The sequence below is a fragment of the Trichechus manatus genome, unplaced genomic scaffold (assembly GCF_000243295.1).
Source record: "Trichechus manatus latirostris isolate Lorelei unplaced genomic scaffold, TriManLat1.0 scaffold00008, whole genome shotgun sequence".
NCBI lineage: Eukaryota > Metazoa > Chordata > Mammalia > Sirenia > Trichechidae > Trichechus > Trichechus manatus.
In genome coordinates, this window is record NW_004443944.1 from 34,224,446 (window position 1) to 34,243,740 (window position 19,295).

The window sequence follows — 19,295 nt, forward strand, 5'->3', positions numbered from 1 at the left end:
TTTTCCATTGTCTTTTTCCACAGATGTAGTCTATTTGATTCCTGTTCATTCCATCTGGCTAGGTGCATGTGTATAATCACCATTTATGTTGGTGAAAAAAGGTATTTGCAATTAATAAGTTGTTGGTCTTGCAAAATTCTACCGTGCAATCTCCGTCATTGTTTCTATCACCAAGGCTGTATTTTCCAACTACCAATCCTTCTTCTTTATTTCCAACTTTCTCATTCCAATCACTAGTAATTATCAATGCATCCTGATTGCATGTTCAATCAATGTCAGACTGCAGAACTTGGTAAAAATCTTCAATTTCTTCATCTTTGGCCTTAGTGGTTGGTGTGTAAATTTGAATAATATTATTAACTGGTCTTCCTTGTAGGTGTATGGATATTATCCTATGACTGATGGCGTTGTGCTTTAGGATAGATCTTGAAATGTTCTTTTTGATGATGAATGCTACGTCGTTCCTCTTCAAGTTGTCATTCCTGGCATTGTAGACCATATGTTTATCAGATTCAAAACAGCCAATATCAGTCCATTTCACCTCACTAATGCCAAAGATATTGATGTTTATGCATTCCATTTCATTTTTGATGATTTCCAATTTTCCTAGATTCATACTTCGTACATTCCACGTTCTGACTATTAATGGATATTTGGAGCTGTTTCTTTTAATTTTGAGTCGTGCCACATCAGCAAATGAAGGTCCCGAAAGCTTGACTCCATCCATGTCATTAAGGTCGACTCTACTTTGAGAAGGCAACTCTTCCTCAGTCGTCTTTTGAGTGCCTTCCAAACTTGGGGCTCGTCTTCTGGCACTATGTCAGACAATGTTCTGCTGTTATTCATAAGGTGGTCACTAATTCTTTTCAGAAGTAAACTGCCGGGTCCTTTTTCCTAGTCTGTCTTAGTCTGGAAGCTCAGCTGAAACCTATCCACCACGGGCGACCCTGCTGGTATCTGAATACCGGTGGCATAGCTTCCAGCATCACAGCAATACGCAAGCCCCCACAGTATGACAAACTGACAGACATGTGGGGGATGAATATATATAGAGAGATTTAATTCAATGAAATGGCTCATGCAGTTGTGGAGGGTGGCAAGTCCCAAATCCAGGGGTCAGGCATCAGGCTAGAGGCTTCTCCTGACTCTTGTGGTTGCGGTGGCTGAGGAAGTCAACATCAGCATGTCAGACAACAGGCTGCTGGCTCATGGGGCTGCGGGAGCTGGAGAATCCTAAAATCTGCAGGTCAGATGGCAGGCTGTTGGCTCAAGTCCCAAGAACCAGAAGTCAGATGATGACAAGACGGATGTTGGATCCAGAGAGAGTGTGCTAGTGAGCTTCGTCAGAACGTCCATATATACTGAAAGCAATTCACACCTCCGAGGGAACTCCTCTTACGACTGATTGGCTGATCACATCAGATCACATCATGGAGGTGATTATATTATATTATCTTATGGAAAACCAATCAGTCCAATGTCTGCCAAACCACTGAGAATCATAACCTAATTAAGTTGACACATAGCATTAAACATCACAGTGAGACAACCCTCCACACTGTTATTTTTCATTCTTTTCTTAGTGCTCATGAATGTATTCTTCTATTTAAATGTGAACACTCCACAGGGCACTGAAACACCACTAGGTGCAGTCATTTTGAAGAAAGGAAATACATCAATAACAGGTTGGATGGGGTGAGAAAGGATACACTGACAGCCTCTTACTCTCCCAAGGAATTGAATCGATAAAACCCTTTTAGGGGACAAAGTGGCAGTGTTACCATCATCCTAAATGGGTAGACCCTTTGACCAGAAATGCTCCAATTCATCCCACAGGAATAGTCACACATGAGAGATATATGTACAAGGACACTGTTTGCAGCATTACCTGTATAAACTGCAAACATCCTAAATGCACCTCCCATCCAATGCAATGTTTGAATGACCCCTGGGATAGGCTTGCAAGGCTGTGAGAGAGATGAGGCAGAGGTTAGAAAGAACAAGGAGAAGGGCTGTGGGCTCACATGGACCTGGGAGGGTAGTGACTGTTAGGTGAGGAAAGCAAGGGGCAGGATTCTAGGAACAGGATGATCCCTCTCCTTCCCTTCCTCACTCCTTCTCTTTGTCTTCCTTTCTTTCTTTAATGTGTATTGATGTTAAACTATCTATAAAGATACTTACCAAACTCTTACAGTGGGGGGTCACCTTGGGGTATGGGATTTCAGGGAAGGAAGCTCACTTTAAACATCTGTTTATATTTACAAGTGTCTAGATTACTCTAAAAGGAGCCCTGGTGGTGCAGTGGTTAAGCACTCAGCTGCTAATTAAAAGGTTGAAGGTTCCAACCCACCACCTGCTCTGTGGGAGAAAGGTGTGGCAATTTGCTTCTGTAAAGATTTATAGTCTTGGAAACACTATGGGGAAGTTCTACTCTTTCCTATAGGGTCCCTGTGAGTCAGAATTGACTCAGTGGGTTTGGTTTTGGGGTAGGTTACTCCATAATAAACTTAAATGAAGGAGCCCTTGTGGGGCAAAGATTAAGCTGGGGCTGTTAACCAAAAGGTTGGTAGTGTGAACCCACTGAGAGGTTCTGCAGGAGAAAAACCTATTGATCTGTTGCTGTAAAGATTACAGCCTAGAAAACACTGTGGGGAAATTCTACTCTGTCACATGTGGTCACTATGCGTCTAAATTGACTTAATGGCATCTAACAGCAATAAGCATGAGTGACTATCTTAACATTAAAACAATAAAGATAAAATTAAGATTCAATTTTTAAAAAAGCCAGATGGGGTGGAGTGGAGGCCTTGCCAGAGGTTAACTCTGTGCTCTGGTCCTTTGGGGGAGGAGTGTACTTCAGGGTCAGGTTTTTGGTGACTGCTGGCTGCCCGTCATGCACCACCTGGAAGGTGAGCACCACATCCTCCCTGTGGGCAGATAAGTTCACCAGGATCCAGCTCTTTAGGTTATAGGTCCCATCCTTGTCCTCAGTGGGGATCAAGGCTGAATCTGTTCGGGACACATTTCCGTTCTCCAACCAGGTCAGCTCTAGGCTCTTGGGGTAGAACTTCTTCACCTGGCAGGTGACGTTCACCTGGTTCTCTTGAATGGGGAGTTGAGTAACCTCCAAGGTGGGTGGAACTGAAAGAATACAGAGCAGAAGCTCTGACCTTGTGGAACAGACAGATCACGAGGGGGCTCAATAATGGTTAGCTCGCATAATCATGGCAAGGGAATCACTGAGGACAATGCTAGACATGCAGGAGGTACCCAAGCAATATACATCCTCTTTGCATAATGAATGAAATCACTAGACACAGTGCCTGGCACACAGTAGGTGCTCAAGGATTGATAGCTCCTATTAGGGTAACAATGAGTGAAATCAACAAGTACAATTCCTTGGATGAATTCTGAACATAATAACTCTTGCAAAATAAACAAAATCACCAAGCACATAGGGGCTTAGTATGTAGTCAGTGCCCAATAATTGTCATTGCTACTGGTAAAATAAATGAAACTAACTAACACTGTGCTTGGCACATGGAAGGTGTTAAACTGGAAGCTGCCATTAAAATAGTAGGTGAAAGTATTGAGCTGTGTGACTGACACAGTGTAAGTTTACGGTAATTGGGAGGGACTATCAGGAATTGGATTCCCGGAAGTTCAAGCCCTGGAGCAAACCTGGGGGAGCTGGGTGGGGGTCTGGGCTGGGTGTGAGTGTCATCTACCTGGGATGGTCTCATACAAGTTGACTGTCCCACGAACAGAGCCCTGCAAGGTACTGTGGGCCACGTCACAGATGACCCGACCGTGGACGTCCTCTTGGGTCAGCATCACCTGGGTCCTGCTGGAGACACTGTAGGAGACACTGTTGCCTGGTGGGACCACGTTGGTCTGGAGGGCTGGGAACTCATTTTCATTTTTGAATCACTTCAGGGTGACATCTTTGGGGTAGAAGCCATAGGACTCGCAGGTGAAGGTCACTGTCTGCCCAGGTGTGGCCAGATACCACAAGGGGAGAGGGTTTGGCTACAAGAAGGAGCATTTGTAAAGAATAGCCATCATTGCGTCATCACCATGAACAATAAGTGTGTGACACTGCTTAAACTCTTCATCCTTAGTATTCTCTAATTCTGCTAATAATGCTGGGAGGGAGGGGTCACTGTCCTCATCTCATAGAGCAGGAAACAAATATTCTGAGAGGTGAAGGGACCTGACTGAGGGCAGACAGTGAGTGGTGGGACCATCACGGAATTCTACACCTGAGTCCAAAGTCCATTTTCTTTTCCTTGCACCAGGTGATTTCCCCACCAATCTCCGCACTGGAACAAATTTACTCACAAGTCTCATTCTTTGTATTAACTATTCCTGGTTGGCCTCAGCCAGAAACCTTCCCATGTTAAAGAAAGCATTTATAGAAGTAAACAAAGGGGAAGAAGTGGCAGAGTGAGAACAGCATGAAAGTGGGATCCGGGCTGACGAGCCCACTGGAAGTGTGACTGCCCCAAGTCCCAGCTTCCCCATCTGTAAAATGCGACCATAAGTGTTCTTCCAGGGCTGACGAAGATCGAATGAGGCAAAGCCAGCATTTCTGATCTGGATGGAACTCAGATGATGCTTAACAGAAATAAACAAATGCAGACCTATCCTTAACCCAGACTTCATTTACATCCAGAGAGCCCTCTCCTTTAGGTATTTATTATTTCATACTTGTCATTCTTTTCATCAATATTCCTGCAGTACCTAATGTGTGCCAAGCCCTGAAATTGAAAGGAAGGGGCGGGATAATGTTTCTCTGAACCTAGAGTCTTCTTCTGGGTCAGCTTTAGGTGGAAAATTGAGATCACTGAGTAAGCCCAAAGAGGGTAATTTGTTAATCAGTAATTACAAGAGACCCATGGGGATACTAAGCCCAGATGCACTTCCAGTGCCTGAAAAGCCTCCAAGAATCGAAGAATCAGGGCAATCTATCCCGGTGGGTGGGTCCTAACGGAGCGCCTCTGGGGTCTCCAAATTGTTAACTATTACCCAAATGTCTGTGACAGCAAATAGTACAAGTATTCGCATTTGTAAATATATGACTTGCCTCTTAACACCCATGGAACATTTTAGCGCATAGTAAGGAGCATGTCACTTGAATAAGTCAAGTCATGAGAACACCAGCTGTCTGGATATCCCTAAAAGCATGACATGGGGTGACCAGTGACCATTTATTGAGGGCTCCCAGGTCCTGACGCTGAGCTAATCCCTCCTGCCCCTCAGCTTTTTCATCCTCCCACCAGCCCTGTGCACTAGGTGACAGTAACCCCCATTTATTGCATGAGGCTCAGAGAGGCAGGTGCTGGCCAAGGACACACAGTGAGTACTGGCGGAGCTCACCCTACCCAAGGGCTGACTAATGTTAGCGTCTCTGTGCTTTATCTTTCTGACCCTCAGTGTCTGTTTCTGCAAAAACTGGATGAAAACACCAACCTGGTAAGATTAGGGATGGTGTATGTGCAACGTGGAGCCTGGCGTGTAGTAGGTGCTCAGTAAATAACACCTAGTATTGAGATCGTAAGATCTGCTCATCATGAGTTCTTAAACTACATATTTACTCATTAGGCAGTAAGAAGGCAAAACAAAAGCACAGAAAAGCACACCAAAAAGAGTCCCAAATCCTGCTCCCTGCAGCTGTCACCAAAACAAATAACAAAGAAAAGATACAAATGAAAAAAGCAGTAGAAACCACCCAATTATAATTGTGCTTTTTGTTTTTAAATAATTTCCTCAGGAAGCATGTTTGGCGACGGATTTTCAAAACACAAACAAGATCACAGGCAGTTTCCTCCAGATTAGCTCTTTATAAAATCTGAAAGCATTCTGAGAGGGGGGATGGAGCAGATTTGGTCAGAGACACTGCGGTGTGCTGAGGCGGGGGAGGTTCTGTGGCTGAACAGCGAGTATTTGTTGAAATTCCCTCACCTGTTCAGACACAGACATATTTATAGATGGGAAAGTTCCCTGACAATGAGCTGGATCTGAACCCGGCTTTGTCTGGGCTTCCCCTCTTGGTGGACAGAGAGGGTGGAACTCCTTCTCAGCCCCGAGGCATGTCCATGGGTAGGGTGTTCTTGCCAAACCCCTGGGGCATATTTTCTTGGGCTCCCAAACAGCTGTCACTGACAGGTGCTATTCTGAAGCACGTATACCCCGAAAGCTGCTCTGAAGCCCCAGAACCACGAGAAAATTTCCTTGCGAGGAAAAAAAATACAATCTTTCTTCTTTGACCCCAGGGAACATGTAGCTCAGGGACTCTCAACCCTGGCTGTGTGTTAGAATCTTCTGGAGTTATTTAAAAATTCAGATGCCCAGGCCTGTGCTAGACCAATTAAATCAGAATTTCTAGGGTGGGGCCTCGGCCTTGGAATTTTTCCAAAGCTCCCCGGGTGAATTTAATGAGCAGCCAAGATTGACACCACTAAGCTAGTGAACCCTCACCCCCAAACCCCATTTATACTTGAGCCCTAGAGAAGAAATGTGACCTGTCCAAGGTCAAGTGGCTTTGGCATAACATTTATAGCTGACATTTATTGAACGTTTACTACATCCCAGGCACTCTTCTATGAACTTTAACATCTGTATTAACTCCTCTTGCCCTGGCAGTCTCTCTAGGAGGTAAGAATTAGCACTGACAGATGAGAACACCAAGGCAAGTGTGGCAACTTGTCTGAGGTCACAGTCAGGAAGTGGAAGACCTGGGATTTGAACCCAGGCAGCTGGGTTCCAGCCTATGCTCTCCTAACCTCTGCACTCCTGACGCTCAGTAATAACCACAATCCAGGGGCCTATATACATCCTCTCCAATCCTCACAGAATCCCCGAGTGGTGGCCAGGATTATCCCCATTTCGCAGATGGGAAACTGAGGATTCGAGGGAAAACGAGACTTGCGCAAGGTCACAAGCTCCAAGATGTCAACAACCATCATTTCTTGAGGGTCTTGGGTGGTGCAGGAATTAAGTGCTTGGCTGCTAACCAGAAGGTTGGTGGTTCAAATCCACCAGCTGCTCCAAGGGAGAACAATGTGGCAGTCTACTTCTGTAAAGATTGTTGTTATTAGGTGCCATCGAGTCGGTTCCAATTCATAGTGACCCTATGTACAACAGAATGAAACACTGGTTCTGTGCCATCCTCACAATTGTTGTTATGCTTGAGCCCATTGTTGCAGCCACTGTATCAATCCATCTAGTTGAGGGTCTTCCTCTTTTTCGCTGACCCTCTTCTTTACTAAGTATGATGCCTTCTTCAGGGACTGGTCCCTTCTGATAACATGTCCAAAATATATGAGACAAAGTCTCACCATCTTTACTTCTAATGAGCATTCTGGCTGTACTTCTTCCAAAACAGATTTGGTCGTTCTTATGGCAGTCCACAATATATTCAATAGTCTTTGCCAACAGCATGGTTCAAAGGTGTCAATTCTTTTTTGGTTTTCCTTATTGATTGTCCAGCTTTCCCATGCGTATGAAGTGATTGAAAACACCATGGCTTGGGTCAAGCTCACTTTAGTCCTTAAAGTGGCATCTTTGCTTTTTAACACTTTAAGGAGGTCTTTTGCAGCACATTTGCTCAATGCAATATGTCATTTGATTTCTTGACTGCTGCTTCTGTGGGAGTTGAATGTGGATCCAAGTAAAATAAAATCCTTGACAATTTCAATCTTTTCTCCATTTATTATGATGTTGCTTTTTGCTCCAGTTGTGAAGATTTTGTTTTCTTTATGTTGAGGTGTAATCCATACTAAAGACTGTGGTCTTTGATCTTCATCGGTAAGTGCTTCAAGTCCGTAAAGATCACAGCGTTGGAAACCCTATGGGGCAGTTCTACTCTGTCCTATAGGGTCGTCATGAGTTGGAATCGAAACGATGGCAAAGGGTTTTTGTTTTGTTTTTAAAATTCTAGGCTCATTATATTCCTCATAACATCCAGAAAGATGAGTGATTATCCAGTCTACAAATGAGGAAACTGAGGCTCAGTAAAGGGAACCAGGTAGTCCAAGGTCACACAACCTTGAAATGACACCTGGATTTTCTGAGTGCTTACTGTGTGCTAGATGCTTTACACAAAGGACGTTGTGATGGTTTAGATTGTGTGTCAACTTGGCTGGGCCATGATTCTCAGTGTTTTAATGTAATCACTCCCATGATTGAATATACTGTGAGTAGCCAATCAGATGAAAGGGAGTCTCCTTGGGGGTGTGGCCTGCATCTGTATATAAGCAGACTTTCTGGCTTTTTGCTCTCTCTGGATCCTGCAGCTGCTTCCTGTCGTCTCATCTCCCATTCTTGGGACTTGAGCTGTCAGCTTATCTGCCGAACCTGGGATTCGTCGATCTGCACAGCCTGTGAGTGGGAGCCCTGCTCTCCGACCTGCTGATCTTGGGCTTGCCAGCTTCTGCAGCTGTGTGACTTGGGAGAGGCCTCTACCCTGATCCACGGACTTGGGACGTTCTAGCCTCTACAATCACATGAGCTGTTTCCTTGATATAATCTCTCTGTATATATATATTTATACACTTTACTGGTTTTGCTTCTCTAGAGAACCCAGCCTAAGACAGACCTCAAATCTTTTCAACTGTCCTAAGAAAATTCCATGATTATCACCATTTTGCAGATGAGAAAACTGAGGCTTCAAAGGACAAACTGTGTCCAAGTGGGAATTTCCTGTGGTTTCTTAAGTTTTCGCATGCCATCAGCAGAGCAAACGCCCACCTTCAGGAGCCCTGACACTGACCACCACCCTCTCTTTTCCCTTTGTGGTCTGTGGCTTCTGCAACTACAGCAAGAAGTTCCCTCCTCAGTCAGTGCCCAGGCTGGTTACTCTGCAGCAATAAAAAAAAGAGGCCGGGCTCCTGACAACCTGCATCTGGAATGAAAACATTTGCTCCCCAGGAACCCCAAGCACCCTCCAGGGACTGTCTTCCTCTCAGCCTTTTCGGTCTCCAAAGCTGTGCAGTGTGTGCTTGTTATCTGTGAAATTGCCTCTTTATTCCATCAGCACTGCCTTTTATAGAGCTGGCTCCCAGGCTGTGCAGGGAAGGAGCAACATCACAGCAATGGGGGAAAAGATGCCTCAATGCTTTTAAGGATGCTGGTTCACAAATCCTGAGCTGTTTGCTGTATCTGCGTGACCTGGGTTGCAAAGTGAATTCCTCCTCCCTCTGTGGGATTTTTGTTTAACGTTTACCCACAACCCATTGCCATCGAGTTGATTCAGACTTTTAGTGACTCTATAGAACAGAGTAGAACTGCCTTATAGGGTTTCAAAGGAGCAGCTGGTGGATTCGAACTGCAGACCTTTCAGTTAGCAGCTGAGCTCTTAACCAATGCAGCACCAAGGCTCCTTTTTATGATTATTGCTGCAAAACAGAATAATACAAGATTTTAAAAGGAGAGGGCTGGAGCATTCTCCACATTTGGACAAGCACAGCGGAATGTTGCCAAGAGGAGGGGCTGTGGAGTCAGTCTGCTTGGGGTTCAAATCTCAGCTCCCCTACTGGCCACAGCCAGGTCCCCTCTCAGCCTCATGTCCTCACCTGTAAAAGGGCAGTGAAGTGCCCCTCCCTCACAGCCCTGGTTGTAAGGGTAAATGCCAGCATGGGAACATGACGGAGCCCCTAGCCCTCTCCCCCCGTTCTCATCCAGGCCGTCACTTGGGAAGACAGCGTGGCAGAGAGGGACGGGCACGCACTAGCAGTTAGCAGCTTTTGAGTCAGGGTTGAGCCACTTGCTACAGTGACTGCTTCCACAAGAGAGAGGGACACACAATCTGGGAACCTCAGCGTCTCCACCTGTAATGTCTGTAAATCAGGATAAAGCTGCCTTCTCTGCCTATGTCCAGGGTTGTGGGGAAACACAGTTGCTGTGTCTGGAAGGGAATCTGGCCCTATCCACGTGAACTAAACTACCCACTATCCGCATAAACTAAACTACCCGTGCTCTCTGACCCAGCAGTGCCACCCCCCAGTGGACACCCCACTTGAGGAGGACAATGCAGGTCCAGGTCGACCCTGGCAGCACTGTGTTAACAGCTCAAGACTGGGGACAGCCTAAGTATCCATCAACCAAACCAAAAACCAAGCCCATTGCCACTGAGTCTATTCTGACTCATAAGCGACCTACAGGACAGAGTAGAACTGCCCCATAGGGTTTCCAAGGACGGCTGGTGGGTTAGAACTGCTGACCTTTTGGTTAGCAACTGAACTCTTAACCACTGCACCACTGGAGCTCCTATCTATCAACAGGAGACTGTAAAATAAATGATGACGTTTCCATTCAATGGAGCATTCTGCAGTCATTAAAAATGTTGGAGAAGTACTATATATACTGAAACGGCCAACACCAAATGATCTGGCTTAAGTTAAAGAGAGGCTTTGCCACCACTTATGGGCCTTGGAGTTTAAGTGCTAGGGGCATTCTCAACCTTTGGGAAATTGATGAAAAGGAGCAATGCTGGCTCCTGCTCAATGGTTTGGTTCAACAAACTTTTATTCAGTGCCTATTGTGTGCCAGGCTTTTCCATGGACACAGCATCCAATGCCAGAGCAGTAAGGAGCCTGGCCTGGAACCAGATCTGGGTTCTGGTCCAGATCCCATCACTAACTCACCCTGTGATTGTGGTCAGGGCCCTATTGTCTCCTGGCATCAGGTGCCCCATCTGTGAGTGGGGGCTGGGCTGGGTGGTGTCTAAAGGTCCTTCTGAAGTGATATTCCAGGATCCAGGAGTTGGGAAGAGGATCCTGGGCCTCTAACAGAAAATGCAAATGGAGCATCTTCTTTGCTGCCTCAGCTGGTAACTCCTAAGTCACCCACCTGGGGAGTCTTTTCTCCGGGGTGAGGGACATTCTGAGATGACCGTGCCTGGCTTGAGTCTTCTGTGTTCAGTGGAGGCGTCAGTCCTGAATCACATGTGGTTCTCCCAACAGAGCCTACGGCCAAGCCAGCCCTCTTGGCATCTCCACCAACCAGGGCTCTCAGATCAAACAGTGAGTCTTTGCCTCATAGGACTTTCTTCTCAGTGTAATGTTTCTGAAGTGTAAAAAAATTCACACCCCCCCTTTCTGCCCTGGATGGACCCTCTCCCCATTGGAGGGGAAGAGAACGGAAGTTTCATAGGAGGAGAGCTTTTGCCCTCTTTCTTCATTGCTGTTTCCAAACACCAAGAGCAGAGCCTGGCACACAGTAGGTCCTCAGCAAATGTTTGTCGAATAAGAGAAGACACGACCATGATGCAGGGGAAGAATCTAGGGGCAAGAGGTAAAGTTTGGCCTGTGACTGGGTGTCATGGATTGAATTTTGTTTCCCAAAAATATGTGTCTGCTTGGCCAGGCCATGATTCCCAGTATCATGTCATTGTCCTCCATTTTGTGATCTGATGTAATTACCCTTCATTTTGTGATATGCGTTGTAAATCGTAACCTGTATATATTAATGAAGCAGGATTAAGGCGGGTTGTATCTTGAGTCACAGTCTTACAAGAAGGCGTGACTCAAATCCCACCCTTACTCAAGTCACCATCCTTGCTCAAGTCACACCGTTGCTTGAGTCACACCTTTTATCTTACAAGAGATAAAAGGAGAGAGAAGCAAGCAGAGAAGAGGGACCTCACTATGACAAAGAAAGAAGAGCCAAGAGGAAAGTGTGTTCTTTGGATCTTGGGTCCCTATGCTCAGAACCCCCTAGATCCAGGGAAGATTGATGCCAAGACACACAGAAGTCTTCAAGGAATGCTGGGCCCACAGATGTTGAAAGGAGACAAGGACCTACCCCTAGAGCCAGCATCCTGAATTCAGACTTCTAGCTTCTAAACTGTGAGAAAATAAATTTCTGTTCGTTAAAGACATCCACTTGTGTTATTTCTGTTATAATAACACTAGAAAACTAAAGGAGTCTTGGTGGCACAGTGGTTAAGAGCTTGGCTGCTAACAAAAGGTCAGCAGTTGGAACCCACCAGCCGCTCCTTGCAAACCCTATAGGGTAGTTCTACTCTGTCCTATAGGGTCCCATTGAGTGGGAAATGACTCGATGGCAATAGGTTACTGGAGTTTTAGATAACTAAGACACTAGGCAAGTTGCCCAAACTTTCAGTTCCCTCCTCTAGGGGGGCCATATTGGAAAAGGCAAGGATTTGGGGCCAGGCCAACTAGGTTTCTAGACTTTCCTCCACATTTTATCAGCTGTGGGGCCTTGAGCATATAGCATGCCCTCTAGGCCTCAGCTCCCTGATCTGTAAAAGGGGCTGAAAGGTGACCATGAGTATAAACACCCACAATCACACCTCATACTTAGCTGTTGTTCAAAGAACGGAGGGCGTTACTATTGAGCTGTTGTCACACACCAGGGCGGAGGAGGCCCACACTACTCACCACGCACAGTCAGCCGTGTCCCAGGACCAGACTTCAACTCCATGTCAGGGCTCCCTTTCCTGAACTTCACACAGAAGTAGGTGCCGGCATCTGCTGGGATGATGTTCCTTATGTGGATGGAAAAGTTCCTGTTGTTGCTTTTTGTGTGGTCTGTAACATTTCTTACTCTGGGGAAGAGACGTACACAGGCTAGGCCTACTTGGAAACAGTAGGCTAACTTTGGATCTGGCCCAGTCCCCTTGAACCATTTAATGGGCCCCACAGGTTGCACAGAGGAGACAAAGCTGGGCAGAATGACTGCCTCTCCAGCTGCGACCGACACCAACTTCTCAGGTTGAGTCACCTGCAGGTCCTCCTGACCTGTCACTCCTGCAGGAAACACAGGGCTGTTATTCATCCTGCAGGATTCTGTCTGTTGTCTCAGGTGTTTATCAGCAACAACTTCCGCTGACTGAGTGCAACCACGAGCCTGGCCTTGTGCTCAGCACATCCCATGTACCATCTCATGGAATCCTCACCACAAGCCTACACAGTGAGACTGCGTGACAAACGGGGAAACAGAGGCACACAGTGGTAAATGACCTGACTGATGCGGGTGTGGACCCACCTGAGTGGAGCCCTGAACCCTCTCTGGAAGAGCCCTGTTCGAGCTGGGCTCTCAGGTTCAAATCTGGATTTACCAGGAAGAAAGGGGCCACAGTTGAAGAACAACTGCCAGCCTGGTGCGGTCCTCCTGTACCTGCAATGGGCTCCAAGGGCTGCTGAGAGGACACGATGCAGCACAGAGTGACCTATGTCTGGATGTGACTGACAGGGACTTCTCAGGTCACCTACAGTTTCCCCTCCTCTGCCACTCTTGGAGGGAAACAGAAAGTTAGTCCCATGCTCCCTTCTCTGTTCAGGCGAAGCTGAAGAGTGTGGACAACTTGCCCAGCTGGGGGCTCACTCATTCATTCACTCTTCTAACCACGGGTAGCATCACCTGCTGCAGGCAAATCACAATGCTGTGTTCTCTGGGGAGAGGGAAGGGAGGAGAAAGTAGTACAGAGATGACAAAGACCCAATCCTTGAAAAGAGATTATTGTTGTTGTTAGTTGCTGTCAAGCTGATTCTGACTCATGGAGACCCCATGTGTACAGAGTAGCACTGTTCCAGAGGGTTTTCAAGGCTATAACCATTCAGAAGCGCATCACCAGGCCTGTCTTCCTAGGTGACTTTGGGTGGGTTAGAACTCCTAATATTTTGGCTAGTAGGTGAGCAATTAACTGTTTGTGCCACCCAGGGTCTCCTCGTTGAAAGGATAAAGAAAGACAAATGAGAGAAAAATAAATAAACAGGATAAAACTTTTTTCATCAGTTCTAGGAAAAATGACCACCACGTGCATGTCAGTTTGTCGTACTGTGGGGGCTTGTGTATTGCTGTGATACAGAAAGCTTTACCACTAGTATTTCAAATACCAGCAAGGTCACTCTTGGTGGATAGGTTTCAACGGAGCTTCCAGACTAGGACAGACTAAGAAGGACCTGGCAGTCTACTTCTGAAAAAATTGGCCAGTGTAAAACTTATGAATAGCAGCTGAACATCATCTGATATAGTGTTGGAAGATGAGCCCCTCAGACTGGAGGGCACTCAAAATATGACTGGGGAAGTGTTGCCTCCAAAAGATAGAGTCAACCTTAATGACTTGGATGGACTCATACTTTTGGGAGCTTCATTTGCTGATGTGGCACAACTCAAAATGAGAAGAAGGAGCTGCAAATATCCATTAATAACTGGAATGTGAAATGTAGGAACTATGAATCTAAGAAAATTGGAAGTCGTCAAAAATGAAATGGAACACATAAATGTCGATATCTGAGGAACCACTTAGCTGAAATGGACTGGTATTGGCCAATTTAAATCAGACAATCATATGGTCAGCTATGCCAAATTGAAGAGGAATGGTGTCGATTTAACTGTCAAAAAGAACATTTCAAGATCTATCCTGGAGTACAACACTGTCAGTGATAGGATAATATCCATACGCCCCCAAGGAAGACAAGTTAATATAACTATTCAAATTTACGCACGAACCACTAAGGCAAACGATGGAGAAATTGAAGATGTTTACCAACTTCTACAGTCTGAAATCGAGCAAACAGGCAATCAAGATACATTGATGATTACTGGTGACTGGAATGCAAAAGTTGGAATCAAAGAAGAAAGATTAGTAGTCGGAAAACACGGCCTTGGTGAGAGAAACAACGTTTGAGATCACACGATACATTTTGCAAGACCAACGACTTGTTCATTGTAAATACCTTTTTTCAAAAACGTAATCGGTGACTATACATGTGGACCTCGCCAGATGGAATACACAGGAATCAAATCGACTACATCTGTGGAAAGAGACGATGGAGAAGCTCAATAGCATCAGTGAGAACAAGGCCAGGGGCAGACTGCAGAACAGATCATCAATTGCTCATATGCAAGTTTGAAGTTGAGGAAAATTAGAAGAAGTCCAAGAGAGCCAAAGTACGACCTTGAATATATTCCACCTGAATGTAGAGACGATCTCAAGAAGAGATTTGATGCATTGAACACTAATGACGGGAGACCAGAGGAGTTGTGGAATGACATCAAGGGCATCATACATGAAGAAAGCAAGAGGTCACTAAAAAGACAGGAAAGAAAGAAAAGACCAAAATGGATGTCAGAAGAGACTCTGAAACTTGCTCTTGAATGTAGAGTAGCTACAGTGAAAGGAAGAAAAGAAATAAAAGAGCTGAACCAAAGATTTCAAAGGGTGGCTCAAGAAGACAAAGCAAAATATAATGAAATGTGCAAAGACTTGGAGATAGAAAGCCTAAAGGGAAGCATACTCTCAGCATTTCTCAAGCTGAAAGAACTGAAGAAAAAATTCAGGCCTCCAGTTGCAATAGCGAAGGATTCAATGGGCAAAATACTGAACAACGCAGGAAGTATCAAAAGAAGATGGAAGGAATACACAGAGTCACTGTACCAAAAAGATTTGATCAATGATCAAACATTTCAGGAGGTAGCATATGATCAAGAACTGATGGTACTGAAGGAAGAGGTTGAAGCTGCACTGAAGGCATTGGCGAAAAACAAGGCTCCAGGAATTGACGGAGTATCAACGGAGATGTTTCGACAAACAGATGCAGCGCTGGAAGTGCTCACTCGTCTATGCCAAGAAATCTGGAAGACAGTTACCTGGCCAACAGACTGAAAAAGATACATATTTATGCCTATTCCAAAGAAAGGTGATCCAACCGAACGTGGAAATTATCGAACAATATCATTAATATCACACACAAGTAAAATTTTGCTGAAGATTATTCAAAAGTGGTTGCAGTAGTACATCAACAGGAAACCGCCAGAAATTCAAGTCAGATTCAGTGGAGGACATGGAACCATGGGTATCATTGCTGATGTCAGACGGATCCTGGCTGAAAGCAGAGAATACTGGAAAGATGTTTACCTGTGTTTTATTGATAAGGTAAAAGCATTTGACTGTGTGGATCATAACAAATTATGGATAACATTGCAAAGAATGGGAATTCCAGAACACTTAGTTGTGCTCATGAGGAACCTGTACTTAGACCAAGAGGCAGTCATTTGAACAGAACAAGGGGATACTCCGTGGTTTAAAGTCACGAAAAATGTGTGTCAGGATTGTATCTTTTCACCATACTTATTCAATCTGTATGCTGAGCAAATAATCTGAGAAACTGAACTATATGAACAAGAATTCAGCATCAGGTTTGGAAGAAGACTCATTAACAGCCTGTGATATAGAGACCACACAACATTCTTTGCTTAACGTGCAGAGGACTTGAAGTACTTACTGATTAAAATCATAGATTATAGTATTCAGTATGGATTACACTTCAACATAGACAAAATCCTCGCAACTGAACCAATAAGCAACATCATGGTAAACGGAGAAAAGATCGAAGTTGTCAAGGATTTCATTTTGCTTGGATCCACAATCAACACCCATGGAAGCAGCAGTCAAGAAATCAAAGGATGCATTGCATTGGGCAAATCTGCTGCAAAATACCTCTTTAAAGTGTTAAAAACCAAAGATGTCACTTTAAGGACTAAGGTGCACCTGACCCAAGCCATGGTGTTTCCAATCACCTCATATGCATGGGAAAGCTGGGCAATGAATAAGGAAGACCAAAGAAGAATTGATGCCTTTGAATTTTGGTGTTGGTGAAGAATATTGAATATATCATGGACTGCCGTAAGAATGACCAAATCTGTCTTGGAAGAAGTACAGCCAGAATGCTCATTAGAAGTAAGGATGGTGAGACTTTGTCTCACATACTTTGGACATGGTATCAGAAGGGACCAGTCCCTGAAGAAGGACATCATACTTGGTAAAGAACAGGGTCAGCGAAAAAGAGGAAGATCTTCAAGTAAATGGATTGACACAGTAGCTGCAACAATGTGCTCGAGCATAACAATGACTGTGAGGATGGCGCAGGACCAGGCAGTGTTCCTTTCTGTTGTACACAGGGTGGCTATGAGTCAGAACAGACTCAACAGCACCTAACAACAACAACAGTAAAAATGAAATAGAAATTAAAAGAAAAAAAGTGGATTTTCCTTCTTTTTTTTTTTAACCAAACTGGCAGAGAAGATCAAGATTGACAAGACCTATTATTTGTGAATGGAGTATATAATTGTAATTCATTTTTTCTTCTTGCTATCTGAACACCCTTATATAACAGAAAGGTTGGAGGTCCAAGTGCACCCAGAGGTGCCTCAGAAAAAAGTTTGACAATCTACTTCTGAAAAATCAGCTACTGAAAACCCCATGGAGCACAGTTCTACTCTGACACATAATGGGCCACCATGATTTGGAATCAACTGCATGGCAGCTGGAAACATCTGCAAATCTCCCTTTTTAAACACAGACAGCAGGCCGTGGAACCTTTTTGTTTATTCATCGTGTGTATTTTTACAATGGCTTTCTATTTAATCTGGTTTTGTCCTTATAGTACTAATTTTTAAAACTTATTATTTGAAAATAATTTCAAACTTACAAAGAGTTGCCAAATAAAAATAACATAAAGAACAACAACAACAACAAATCCTGTTTTTGGGATTCCTTATCTTTGGGTGTTGATTGGGGGAAAAGGACTAGGGTGCATTATTGGAAAATAAAATGCCCAGCACTAGCTTCCCCAGCCACTTTTTCAGCTAAGGCTCATGCGTGTGATTCCGGATCGCCCATGAACGATCCCTCCTGACTCTGACTTTAGAGCTTGTGAAGCAAGCAGAAGACCAGGAGCAATCTGTCAATCTCTCTCTCTCTTTTCTTTCTTTCCAGACCCTGCCACAGCACAGGAGATCTCACCTGAAGCTCTGTTGAGACATGCTTTGGGGCTTGTTCCCTGTCCTTTTAGCCATAAACCTGCTGCTCCAACCTCTCAATGAATCTGAAGAATCATGAAGCTAGTCAATGTCCTGTTAACAAACTGCCTTTCTGCTTAGTTCAGCCAAAGTCGGCTTGTGTTTCCTGCAGCCCACAGCCTCTCATACACTGTGCTGGGTGATGTAAGAAGGCACCACTTTCTGAATCAGCTTTGTGCACATCCTTTGCATCAGCAATACCATTTTAAAAGTTTATGCTCAGAAAATTATGAGATAATTGTGCAAAGCCCTAAATTCAAGAATATTCACAACAGTGTCGGTTATGAAAGAAAAAAGTGTAGACAAGTATTCATCATAGTCTTTTTCACTAAATATTTCTGGCTCTCCACCTTCTAGCCACATGGGGTGTTGCCCTGTCTGGAACATTGCAGTACGTGGGGCCATGTGACTACTTTAGAGAGATGAGCAGTGAACAGAAGTGAAAGTGGTAGCTTCTGGGCTATGCAAATAACTGCAGGTGCAAGAACTTCTATAGACCAACTTCCTGTTTCCACAGAGACCCACAGGATTCATGATGGAGTCTGCGCTATCAGCCCGGATACTTAAGTGACAGTGACTTAAGGAGTTTCCAACACACGATGAACATAAAGCTTCAATAAGAAATGAAGTATTTGAAGTCCTGATATTCACCACCCCCAAGACCCAAGCATGTTGTATTAGTTTCCTAACACTACTGGAACAAATTACGACACACTTACTGGCTTAAAACAACACAGCTTTATTATTTTACAGTTTTGGAGGTCAGAATCTAAAATGGCTGTTAAGGGCTGTTATGGATTTTCTTGTGCCCCTACAAAATACGTGTTGAAACCCTTACTGCTGTACCTGTAAATATAACCATATTTGGAAATAGGGTTTTCTTTTGGTATGTTAAGGAGATCAGACCAAAATAGGGTGGGTCCTAAACCTAATCACCCTTGAGTTATAAAAGGAGCAGAATGGTCACAGAGACACATGCAAAGCGAAGAGGAAAACAGAAGATGGAGACAGATGCATCTACAGGCCCAGAAATGCCTAGGATTGCTGGCCGCTACTAGAAGCTGACATAGTCAAGGAAGGACCTCCCCCTAGAGCCATACTTTGAACTTGAATTTGTAGCCTCCTGAACTATGAGCAAATAAATTTCTGTGATTTAAAGTTATCCATTTGTGGTATTTGTGTTACAGCAGCACGAGGTAACAAAGACAAGGGCTAAATGGGCATATCTGGGCTAAAATCAAGGTGTCCACAGAGCTGCATTCCTACTGGAGGCTCTAGGGGAGAATCCATTGTTTGCTTTCTCCAACTTCCAGGTGCTGTCCACATTCATTGTCTTGTGGCCCCTTCCTCACATCACTACAGCCTTTCTTCCATGAATACATTTTCTCTAACTGTGACCTTCCTGTCTCCCGCTTATAAGGACCCCTGTGATTATATTGGTCTTACCCAAAGAATCCAGGATAATC

General features: G+C 44.6%; 1 protein-coding gene across 1 annotated transcript in view; it reads right to left on the bottom strand.

Annotated features, from left to right (window-relative positions):
- Positions 1-2,761: 2,761 nt before the first annotated feature.
- LOC101344271 (signal-regulatory protein beta-1-like) overlaps positions 2,762-19,295 on the bottom strand; it is a 77,074-nt gene continuing 60,540 nt past the window's right edge. Inside the window, 3 exon segments of the mRNA XM_012558801.2 lie at positions 2,762-3,141; positions 3,729-4,000; positions 4,002-4,029. Coding sequence (XP_012414255.2) covers positions 2,762-3,141; positions 3,729-4,000; positions 4,002-4,029 — 680 coding nt within the window.